The 12,389-nt window shown below is 46.7% G+C and overlaps 1 protein-coding gene across 1 annotated transcript in view; it reads right to left on the bottom strand.

Moving 5' to 3' along the window:
- The window catches only part of KL (klotho), a gene marked incomplete at its 5' end in the record, with an annotated part of 41,558 nt that extends 29,169 nt beyond the window's left edge, over positions 1 to 12,389 (bottom strand). The window contains one exon of the mRNA XM_034663783.1: positions 11,598 to 12,389. Within this exon, the coding sequence (XP_034519674.1) occupies positions 11,598 to 12,389 (792 nt within the window). The remainder of the gene's footprint in view (positions 1 to 11,597) is intronic.

The following is a 12,389-nucleotide window of genomic DNA, read 5'->3' as shown; positions in this document are numbered from 1 at the left end:
CTCCTTCCTCTTTATCCTTCACAGTTGTTTCCTTCAATAAACGTTTTGCACATCTAATCCTGTCTTGACATTTGCATCACAGAAGATCTAAACAAACACAAGTGAGGTTTCACTTCCTGGAGAGCAAAGAAAATGCCATTCTGAGTGATATTTAGGGGTTAGATAATTTCCTGGCACAAGATGGTACCCCAATTGCCAAGTATTTCATCAGTGGAACTTGGGGAAATGTCCTGGTGGAGGGGAATGCCACTGCAGGTGCAATGATCCAGGCGTTCCAAACCTACAAGGAGAGGGGAATCGATCGGTTCCTGCTGTACTGTACTGAGACGTCACAGAGAGATCATGAGAAACCAAAGGCCTTTAACAAGCAGTCAAAGACTCAGTGTGAGAGCCAGAGGGTCTCACTGATAGCTCACAGAGAGGCCCTTATCTCCCGCAGTGGAAGTATACACACAACTTAGCCTCAGACCTGGAACCTGGTAGAGACACGGAGAGCTCCAGCGATGTTGAAATGCTCAACTAGGGTAGGTCTGTTATACCAGGGTCAGAACCCTGGTTGGGACAGCCTACGACTCTGAAACATGGGAAGTAGTTGCTGGGATCTTCAGACTCCTTGAAACCCCTCGAGATTACAGAGATGGCCTGCCCTGCCCTAGTTAGAGACAGTACTTCCCTATGCTGAAGAGACCTCACCCTTCAAAGGCAGCAGTGCTCCCTCAGGAGCTGACAGGCCACTAATTAGGGTTAAATCCTGGGGTTAAAACCTGGAGACAGCTGGGCCTGACAGAGGAGGAAAGACATTATATACCAAAGTAGCTTCAAGATTTAGAATGTACTGGCAAGAACCCAAGAAGTACCACTGGGATTGAATTTTGAGGACCCTTAACTAAGGGACTGGAATATAAGACAGGACAAGACAGAGTTCATTGACTAGGGGGCACTTTCTCCAAAACTGTGTGTTAATGTTCTGGCCAGGACCCCAGGAGATAGGGCAAACTTGCTGCTAGCATGGCTCTGAGAAGCCTAGAAAACGTGATGGCCAATGCTGAGTGGGCAGAAATGCCTGAGCTTCCCTGACAGCCAACAGAGGAAGGAATACAAGAAGCTGAAAGAAGTAGGCCTGCTGGAATGAATATATTATGTAAGGCTGAACAATCCACCAGAGTTCTGTGTCTCATATGAGCACCAGAGAGAGACACACCATTCACCAAGGCCATCAGGAATATGCTAGTGAGGGGCACCAGCATTGCTAAGAAATTTAGTGGCACTTTTCTGCAGTCCGGGGCTGACAGTCAGAGAGGCCATCACAGAGCTCAGCTTGTTACCATCCACGGAGGCCATGAGTCTCGTTAACATCCGTCACCACACAGAGTTACAGTTCTTTTCCTTCTGATGAGAACTTCTAAGATCTATACTCTTAGCAATTTTCAAATATACAATATAGTGTTATGAACTATGGTTACCATGCTGTATATTACATTGCATGACTTATTTGATAACTGGAAGTTTGTATCTTCTGACTGAGGGTTTTCTGTTTTTGTTTTTTTGTTTGGTTGGTTGGTTCGGTTTTTGGTTTTTTGTTTTTTTTTGTTTTTTTGTTTTTTTTTTTAGCTTTTTCTCCCTGCATATTCTCGGTTTCTCCAAGTTTCCTTCAGAGATAGTTGATATTTTGTCTTTGTTTCTTCATTTGTGGGGTTCTCAATCTTCATGTTGGAGGCTTTCCTCAGATGTCTGTTGATCTTTGATTGTCTACTCAAATTTAAGAAGGAGAAACAAAAAACCTGATTGGAAGGTCTGAGCGTGTGGGTGGGGTTTGCTGACTGAGTGTCACTGTAGAAAGATATGTCTCCGCCAATTGTTGTGGAACCCATAAGATCAGCATCTTAGGTCTTTCCACATGAGCTCATCCAATTCCCTAGAGAAGACTCTTCCATCCCTACTTGGAGAGTAAGCCACACTGCCAGCATCCTCAGAGCCTGGTGGAAGAAGAGAGTGAGCAGGGGTCAGGGGCCTAGGGGGGGTCTCAGCTTTCAGCTGCACACGTTTACTTAATCCTTGTTTTCAGTATAGGCTCATGCCCTCAGATGTGCCTGACATCCCTCAGCCCAGACACTTCCCATTCTATACTCTCCAGAAAATTAACATCTTGGAATGGAGAAGGGGCAGATGTCCAGCAATGAGGAGAAGGGGGTGAGCTAGAAATCTAGTTCTTTCTTAAACAGCTTTCGACCAAGTCTAAGGTGAGCGCTTACTCCTTTCTCCTCCAGTTCCAGAGTATCTAGTCTCACTACTCTTGGAGCCTCTTGAAGATTCTGTAATCATAGGATTTGCTCTTGGTTTCTCCCACTGCCACCTGAACAGTCCACCTTCTCGAGTCTGCTCAGTCAATAACACTTGTCCATCGCTTTTCAGTTCTCAAAGCTTTGCTGCTACTCTGCTTTCTTCACTGTATGGGTCTTTCTCCTCCTCTCTTTCCTCCTTCTCTACTGCCCTCAGTTCTTCTCCACCTTCTTTCTTTAAGTTTCTTTACTACAGTTTGATGGGATCCCAAGAGAGAAAAAAAAATTTAATGGGTAAATTCAATTTGCCATCTTTTCCCAGAAACACTATTATTCCCCCATCACAAAAGTAATACATTTTGCTTACAGAAAAATCAGAAAATCCAGATAACCAGAAAGAAAAAATCATCTGTAATCCCACCATCCAGAAATAACCCACTGTTAAGCTTTTTTCCTCTCCCAGTTCATGGAGGGGGTGCATTCTTTCATTCCTGCTTGCTCCCTCTCCGTGGGCCTTGGGAGGCTATGAGTATAAAATAGAAAGCAAGCTAAACATGGTTCCTGGCATCTCAAAGCTGAGGTCCATTGAGGGAAGACAAAGAAACAACTCATTTCAATAAAAAGGGTCAAGTATTATTAGAGAAGGAGTTTACGGGAGGAGAAGGGAGGAATACCAAATCTAGGTTTGGGCATGTCAGGAAGGGGCTAGAGGGCCCAAGAACCATAAAGTGCATACAACTTAGTCTCATTTATTTGTCAGCAGAGATAGGTAAGAAGCCTAACATAACCAGCATTTTTCTCTTAACAACATGCCACGTTCAACTTTTCAATCACCATACATCAGTTTTTTAATAGCTACATACTACTCCATGGTACACATGTGTGGCTCTTCCTTTAACTGATCACCTTAACATACTTAGGGAACTTCCATTTTTCAAGAATTATCCACCATCTGTGACCACTCTCTTCTTTGAACAGCGAAGATGAAATTTACTAAGATTAAAAGTTCAAAAATAAACAACAAAAGGAGATTTCAGGAAAGATCTGGCTCAACAGCAACTCACATGGGGAAACATCAAAGCTCCTGGGAAGTTTTCGCTGACTACAAACTAATCCAGTCTGCAGGGAGGTCACAGCCGAAACAGAGAATGCCCTCCAGGACGGCATTAACATAGGTCAGCGCCCGGAACCAGAAATGTGCACTGAACATCGGGGGCAGCTAAAATTTGTTCTGTACATCAGATTTTCAGAGAGGCCTTGGCAAATTCTAGGTTTACTTTTCCAGCTTCTTTCCCTCCTTTTCCCCTGATGCTTCAGCCATTCCTAGTCCTGACCTGCGTGGTGAATGGCCACCTGGTCTCATCTGTCCTGGTGGCACGCTGCTCTCCCGGGAAGCCACAAGCCCCTCCTATGCTGTGTGCCTGCACTCCCGGGCACTGTGGGCCCACACCTGGGTGTGGAACCGAAGCTGTCACGGGACGCAGCGTGCCCATTCAGTGCCATGCTGCTCATGGCCACCCTCTCACTGCACTGCACGGACACAGCTGAGCACTTGCGACACACACTGCATGACCTGCGAAGCCTAAAACCTAGCCCTCTGCAGAAAAGTCTGCCAGCCCCTGAGCTCATCAGTCTAGTTTTCCCTGACTGCTCCCCAAAGCTCTTACCCATCCCTCCTTCCTTGACACCCCCACTGCTCCCAGTACTTACTATATTAAGGCATTTATGCATGATTTGACAGCTATCTCTGCCCTACTCATCTGTAAGAGATATGAGGGCAGGGGTCTTACCTTTATCTTTCTTTTGGTGGCGTCATAAGTGAGACCCACCACCCTTAAACCGCCAGTCACCACTCTTCCCCGACCCCAATGCCAGAATCTTCCATAGCTGGGGCAAAGCTGCAGACGCAGAGAAGCCTTTTGCCCTCTGTGGGTGCAGGGAGGCTTTGAAAGGTAACCCTGGCCAGGAAGGGTGGAAAGGGCCAGGGGAGTGGTTCATGGCAAACACAGCCCCTGTGAGGCAAAGAGGAGGAAGCTGAATGCCTCATGCAGCCTAAAGAGTGTGCTTTGAAAATACCCATGCTATGACTCCTGTTTGACTTCAGATAATTTCAGGGAGGAGGTAGCTGAGCCCTGAGCGAAAGACCCTACCGCCACTGCCCCACCTCTGCTGAGCCCCCGCAGAACGGCCTGATGTTGAGTAAAGAGATGCCAACACCAGGGAAGAACTCGGCTCACTGATAGAACAAGGGGCTGGAGGGAGAAGAGCACGTGATGAGGAATCCAGAGAGCAGGGGGCGGCAGGCAGGAAAGAGGAGGTGCATCCCCAAAAGGCCGGCGGCAGGCCAAGTACATTCCCTACCACCCCCCATCTCCCCTGTGGCTTTTTTTTTTCCTTTTTCTAGAACCTGTAAAAGCAGGAACCTGTAAATACAGCCAGGGGTCCCTATTCTCTTCAGGACCCCGAGCTTGGAGACCTCAGGCCCCTTATTCTCAGTCATCTCCACCCATCTCCAGCTGCTTGTTAAGGATGCTGGGACAGAGACAGGTCCGACTGCTCTGCTCCTCAGAGAACAGGACCCGGCCCCCAGCCCCGGGGACATAGATGAGCTTTTCCAGGTCCCGCTTCACCTTATCCTCCAGGGTCAGAAGATACAGAAGACACAGAGGCCTCGCTAGGGTCGCATTTGCATTCAGCGGCATGCCTGCCTGCCACACAGCAGGCTCCCGAGAATTGGTCCTTGGGGAAGTGCCCAGCTCCCTCTAATTCTTCTCGGGGCCAACTTTAGCATGAAGAGAAAATACTTAGGAAGAACAGAGTGGCCATTTCAGATATTTGAAAGGCTGTCTCATCAAAAAGCAGTTGGTTCTATTCTTTGAGATTTGGAAAGGCCAAGAGCCAACCACGGGTGAGTCCTGTCCTGAAGCCCTGATGTGAGAGGCAGGCTTCCCGTTCAATATAAAAGATCAAATTGAGGGGCGCCTGGGGGGCGCACTCGTTTAGCGTCTGCCCTCGGCTCCGGGCGTGATCCTGGTACTCTGGGATCGAGCCCCACATGGGGCTCCTCCGCTGGGAGCCTGCTTCTTCCTCTCCCGCTTCCCCTGCTTGTGTTCCCTCTCTCGCTGGCTGGCTCTCTCTGTCAAATAAATAAATAAAATCTTAAAAAAAAAAAAAAAGATCAAATTGAGCGGGTTACTTGCGAGGAGCTGCGTTCGTCTTGCTGCAAATGGTTGAGCAGAAGCTAGAGAACCCCAGTAGGATCACTGCAAGTGGTTTGTCCTGAGAAGAAATTTGATCTGGAATTATCCCTGGTCCCTTGTATTTCCAACGTTCTAATTTTAAGACATGGAAATAGTATTTGCTTAACCATTGTACTTAAACTTTATGTACGTCCCTGCTTTCAGGTTATTTTGAGTATTTCATCAAACCACAAAGATAATGATTTCTGGATGACGTTCTGACATCCATACTTCAAACAAGAAAAAAATCTATTCAGAAGCCACAGTTCACTAAATATTTACCTTTAGTCAATATATCAAACTATAGCAGTCATAAACTTTAGTATACTTCTTTTAAACACCAAGCTGGGTCCAACTAAAGGTATTGGGTAATGTGCTTTATGTAAAATAGATCATTTCAAAAATGATTTGAATTGGTCAAATGCTATCGAAATAATTGCAAAGATTTCATTCCATTGGGTGCTACCAGTTGCAAATGAAGAAGTTAAGAGGGGCAACAATTTCTGAAGTATTTGTCTAATTCCTTTCTTCTAAATGGCTTAGGAGGACCATTTCCCAAGTGCTTTCACTTCTTTAATTATTAGGATTGACAATAAATTCATACCTCATCTTTGCAGAGTTCTTTACTTTTTTCAAAATATGTTGACATTCATGATTTTGCTTTACTTCTCACAATATATCTGGGAGGTAGGCCGTGTGGCAGAGATCGCTGGTTGTCCTGAATGATCTGTTCCCACCTGATTTCAACATAATTAGAATTATTTGCTGAGCTTCTGGTTACGCAGCGGGACAATAATTCCGAGGTTCTTTACACCACGTGACCGAGTCCTGCCAATGGGACCATGCCGCCTCCAGGTCAGGCACTTACGAGGCTACATTCTTCCCCTTCCCTCCTTCTCCATCACTGGACGAAATGTATTATCTGCCCTGGAAATGCATCAAGGTCATATACCTATCCGGGCAGGAAGCTCTTCCCTGTTCTTCCTCACTGCTTTAAACTCCTCCCCACACACTGTGCGAGAAAGCAGACTGCAAGTATTCAGCTTAGAAGAAAGAAAAAAGGGGACACCTGGGTGGCTCAGTCGGTTAAGCCTCCGACTCTTGATTGAAACTCAGGGTTGTGAACTCAAGCCCCGCGTTGGGCTCCATGCTGGATGTGGAACCTACTTAATAAATAAAGGGGGGGGGACATACTGAAATAAATAGAGATTATTTTACAGCTACATGTATTCCTTTATTAGAAATTATATCAATTATATTCCTCTGTGCCAAAGACTGAGCGAAGCACTGAACACTTAAAAATAAATATGACACTACAGTCTGTGACCTCAGGGAGTCACAAATGAGGGACTGATCCATACTGCCTGCTGTTATCACATAATGGGAATATTTGTGTTGAGACTTTGAAGGCTAAGTAACAGTTTATCCCAAGATAGAGAGGCGAAGAGATATAGTGATCCCTCAGATTAACTTTGTACCCAGAATATATCAAAGTAGAGCATATAAAAAGTAGATTATCTGTTTAAGTATTTTATCTGTTTATCTTATAAACAGATATCTTACTCATAAGTACACTTATCTGTTTAAGTATGGATTACAAGTATAACTTAGCAGTTTCCTGAGAAAATGTGGATCCTGGAGGACAGTGACTATGTATTTTTCCACACCCACTCTTTATTTCTTGTCCTCGCAATAGGCATGTATTCTATTCTCCTCCTACACCAGAACCTTCCTTCACGTCTTAAAAAGATGACATTCATTGAAAGAAAGGCACATTTTGTACAAATTAATTATAATAAAATTCTGGCTTAGAACAATCATATTGTTTGAAAAATTAATATAAGTCAGAAGAGTTCTGTACGCTAGAGACATGACTAACTACACGGTCAGGTTCACAGTTGTGCATTCATTCATCCCGTACTTAAGAAGTACACAATGACATTATTGAATGCTGAGTAGTTTGTATTTTCCCTCTTTTCTATTGACATTGTTAAACAGTGCTATGATTTTGAAATGATTAGTTCTTTTCCTAGTCTTAAAATTTTTCTTGGACTTGACTGTAACCTTTAAAAAACATTATGTTCAATCAGATATTCAAAGAGGAGTGACTCAAGCCCTTTGGAAGATACTTTAACTATTTCTCCTTAAACACACTAAGGAATTCAATACTATTCTACAAAATACATTAACTTTCAACCCGGTTGATTTTTCCATCTATGTACCAAATATATTTTAATGAGAGGAAAATTGGTAAAGTGCTTCCCAAAACCATGTGGCCTATATATTTGAGCATGTATCTGGCTGTGAAATTGCTTCACTCTTACTTGGGAAATGAAAAATCAGGCTGTCACATGGTGGAGCCATGCCCTGAGTATGTCCTGAGCACAGGACAAGATGGCACTTTAGGATACATGAACGTGGCTTCCTTACTTAAGGAATTGCCCAGCTAGGGGAACAGTGAAAGAAGGCAAATGGTTGTATGAAGGAGGTGTGCGGTAGGAGGCATCAGAAATAAAGCACAGGGGGATTCCAGAGAAGGAAGAGATGGCATTCAGGTGCGGAGCCAAGGGGAACATGTGAGCTTGTTCTTGAAGGGAAGGTGGGCTTTTAATAAATAAGCCTTTGTCTTCTTCACACATGATGATATCTTGGAGAATGTCCATCGCGGCACACTGCAGGGTGCAAGGGCAGAAGCAAGGACTTCAGCGAGGAGCTTATGGCAATTACCCAGGCAGAATCTGACAGTTGGATCTGCGGGCTGTAAAGGGAGAAGGGGTTGGATTCTGGATACGTGTGGAAGATAGGTAGCGCCGTAGAATTTGTTGATGGATTGAAAGTAAGATGTGAGAGAAAGGGAGGAGTTAAGGTGTGGGGCTCAACCAACTGAAAGAGCAGAGTTGCCATAGTGGAGATGGGGAGAAGAGGAGTCTGCTTCTGGATGTGTCCAGTGTGGCATGCCCACTGGGCCTCTAGGGGAGACGGTGGTTGTCCATCGAAGCCTGGAGCTCAGAGCACAGGCTCCGGCTGGACACTCCGAACTTGGGGTCACCAGGGTCTGGAGTATTCAAAGAGTTCACTCAGAGGAAATCTAGGGAAGAGGCCCGCCAATGGAGCCCCGGGCCCTCCAATATCATGAGGTGCAGAGGACACAGGAATCGATGGTGAGCTGAGAGGGGAAGCAAGAAAGCCAAGCTGAGGAAGTGTGTCAAGAAAAGACAATAGTGTCTAGACATATGCTGCAGACAGATCAGCTAAGCCATGAGCCTTGATCATAGCCTGCTCAATACCAGTCATGTCTGTACTACCTGTTAGTGTCCAAAGGACTCTACCCTCGTCTCACCTTAAGTGAAAGATGGTGTCTTTTTCCACAGGTTCCCTGTACAAACATATGCTAGGCTCCCATGTGGGAGGCCCAAGTGTATCTTTGACTGGGTCCTGGTCCTTTCAGAAATCCATGGGCAGAACAAAAACTCAGAGGACTGCTGGGCCTGGAATCCCAGCTATAGGCCCCAGGGCAAGGACCATCTTCCAAGAGCTGTAAAGGCATGGCGGTCTCTCTTCAGGTCACAGAGAAAAGGTGTGTCCTCTTTCTGGGTTATGCTCAGATGAGCAAAGCAACCTGGGCTCCTAGAGCTCTGTAGGGAAACCCTTCTTTTAGTTCTGTTTCTCCCTCTGTCTCTGTCCCTCTCTATCTCTTTTACACACACACACACACACACACACACACACACACACGGACTGTTTTTTCAAACTTTACCTCAGTACCAGGACCCCAAAAGAACATGGAGGCTTCCATTTTGAGCAGACCCCCCACCCCATTATTCACCCTGCAGTTTGTTTGGCCTGCCTCCTGTCCTCCAGGCCATTAGACAATGATTATTGAATGGCGGGGGGGGGGGGGGGNCCCACCTGTAAATTACTGGCACAGAATGGGGCAGGGAAGAGGTGCTGGCCAGCTTCATCCTTCACCAGCATCAGATCCCCAAATGTAAAAAAAAAAATGCTAGGGGCTTAGTGGCATTGACAACAATATCTAAGCCCTGGCTGAAATGTTCTATTACCAAAATTGGCAGCATATGTTTTATCTTTTCAAATAAGGTCAAAACTTCCCCACATCCCTCTCCCTAACACATCCACCAAGAAAGAACATTGAAAACAGAACGAAAATATCTTATATGACAAACTTAAGATACTGTCCTTGATGATGACAAGTTCCCTCTTCATAGCATACAAGAATGACTGAATTCCAAACCAAAGGAATTTGACAACAAAATTAATATTTTACAGCAACTAGATTTCGTTTGCAGCATCGGCAAAACCAAGCGTCCACCTGTTACTAATTTCTTATGACTACAAAGTCCACTGTGCTTCTGGGAAGGATGGCTAGTGTTTGTCAAGTTTTTTGTGTAAAGATACAAAAATATAACTGAAAAGTTCATCAGAGCGCCAAAAGTGGGGATAAGAATCAAAAGCATGTTGACTATTTCAAATACTAGAGTACCAGAAAGCTCCTACAGTCCCAATTCCTGATCTTAGAAATGAAATTATCATGTAAGTCACTATAATAAAAATTGATGACTTTTGTATACATACAGGGTTTATTACACGCACACTAAAAACAGAACTTGTATGATTTAAATCTAAAGTAGTGATTTTGCAGGAATGGTCTATTAGTTCCTCCAGCTGGCCCACAAATCTCTTATTTGTTTCTGGTATGAACTAAAATTTGCTTATGCTTTCTTCAGAAGAGGAGCCAGTTCTTCCCATAACTTTTCTATCACCAGCATGAACAGGTGATTTTTAGGGTCTTTTGATTCCTTAAAAAAAAATGGACAGACTGAAAAAGTTTCCTACTGCTGCTCTAAAGTATCTTAATGAAAAAAATATATACCAATCTGAAATCACAATTTTTTGATCCAACAAACCCAACATTCCTCTACGATCTGTGGTAGCAAACAGCAGCCGACTTACAACCTAATTAAGCCATTCTTAAAACACTAGCGGCAGCTCGAGCACTAAGTCACCTCAAGAACCCAGTGCTGTTCTGCCTCAATTATCTACGGCTTCAATTAAAAGTGTGTAGAAGTGGTTTTCATCTTGAATTTGTTCAAAATATGTGGCTTGATTTTCTATTTCGAATAGGTCCTCAGTAGGCTCACAAGCACCAGAAGTTAGACACTTTTATTAAGATGTTTGTACATAAAAAATTCTCTCTCTTATGATACAAAACTCTGTAGAAAATGTATCAACAACTGACATTATAAAGGAACCCTCAAGTCAATGGGACCTAATCTTGAGCACTAAGTGAAGGAGAAATAAGAGGAAGAATTATTTGAGAGACAACTTAATCACGGCATATCAATAATCCAGCTATCAAAATGGATTAAGCCTTTGCACAAAAGAGTCGAAATCAATTGTGTCAGGCTAATAATCTCCTCCCCAAGGACTCCTTGGAATTGGAGAAAGGGCCATGGAAATACAGTTGTAGGACACAATCTATATCATCCGGTAGTTGAGTCTGTATTTTTACGCTAGCTCTGTTCGAGGCTGTGTAGGGGGTCTTCACACCGCTGATGGTTAGTATGGCTGATGGATGCAGTTCTACCTGCCACAGAAAGAACTTCCAAAGAGCTGAAGCCCCGCTTGCCAGGACATGTGATTTTGACACCTTCCCATTTGCTGCAGTGTGTGCAGAGCAAACAAGACAGATCTTACTGGATCAACACTGAACTCATGACACCTCCACAAAGTCTAGCAGGCAGTAATGGCATCTGCAAGACTCCCTAACAGAACTGTTTCTTTCGTCCACCCCCCTCTCTCCCCTCAGGTACTATTAGGAAAGCGTCCCCTCCCTCCCTCTAAGGATTCCTCCGCACCCAGAGAAAGGATCCCCTTTCTCCCTCTCCATTCCCAACTGCTTGGTTATCCCGGGAAGCCCCAGCTGCTCAGCTCCCCCCGGGGAGCAAATCCCAGAAGACCTCATGAATGACTTCGAATGGAGCCTCGTCTAGGCTGCGGGCTCAAGCCCCCCACCCGGCCCTCTCCCCGCGTGGCCCTCCGCCTGGCCGCCTGAACTCACCAGGAGCAGGTTGTGCGCCACCAGGTACCCGAGCCGCGGGCTGCCGCGGACGCCAGGGGCCAGGCGCCCGGTGGCATAGCCGTGCCAGGCCACCACGTAGGGGTTGTCGATGGTGATCCAGTACTTGACCTGGCCGCCGAAGTGGCGGAAGCAGAGCTCGGCGTAATCCCTGAAGTGGTCGGCCAGGGCGCGGTTGGCCCAGCCGCCGTAGGCGTCCTGCAGGCGCTGGGGCAGGTCCCAGTGGTACAGGGTGACCACGGGCTGCACGCCCAGCTCCCGCAGCCGCTCCAGCAGGCGCCGGTAGTAGCGCAGCCCCTCGCGGTTGGGGGCGCCCGCGCTGCCATTGGGGAGCACCCGCGCCCACGAGATGGAGAAGCGGTAGTGCGTGACCCCGAGCTCGCGCAGCCCCTCCGTGTCGCGGAAGACGTTGTTGTAGCCGTCGCTGGCCACGTCCCCGGTAGCGGGAGGGGACGGAGACCGGGCGCCCGACGGCAGGCCGGCTCCCGGGGAGTCTCCCGGGGACGTCGGGGGGTGATGGGTGAACGTGTCCCAGATGGATGCGCCCTTGCCGTGCTGCCGCCAGCCGCCCTCCGTCTGGTAGGCGGCGCTGCCCACGGCCCAGAGGAAGCCGTCGGGGAAGGTGTCGTGGAGGAGGCCGGCGGCCTCGGGGGCAGGAGGCTCCGCGAAGCGGGCCCAGGTCTGCGCCCCGTCGCCGGGCTCGGCGTGCAGGCGGCTGCCGCCCAGGGCCAGCAGCAGCAGCACCGGCAGTGGCGGCGGCGGCGGCCGCAGGCG

The sequence above is a fragment of the Ailuropoda melanoleuca genome, chromosome 7 (genome assembly GCF_002007445.2).
Source record: "Ailuropoda melanoleuca isolate Jingjing chromosome 7, ASM200744v2, whole genome shotgun sequence".
In the NCBI taxonomy this organism is placed as follows: domain Eukaryota; kingdom Metazoa; phylum Chordata; class Mammalia; order Carnivora; family Ursidae; genus Ailuropoda; species Ailuropoda melanoleuca.
Note: the sequence above shows the minus strand (reverse complement) of the source record. Positions and strands in the feature narration are given on the sequence as shown.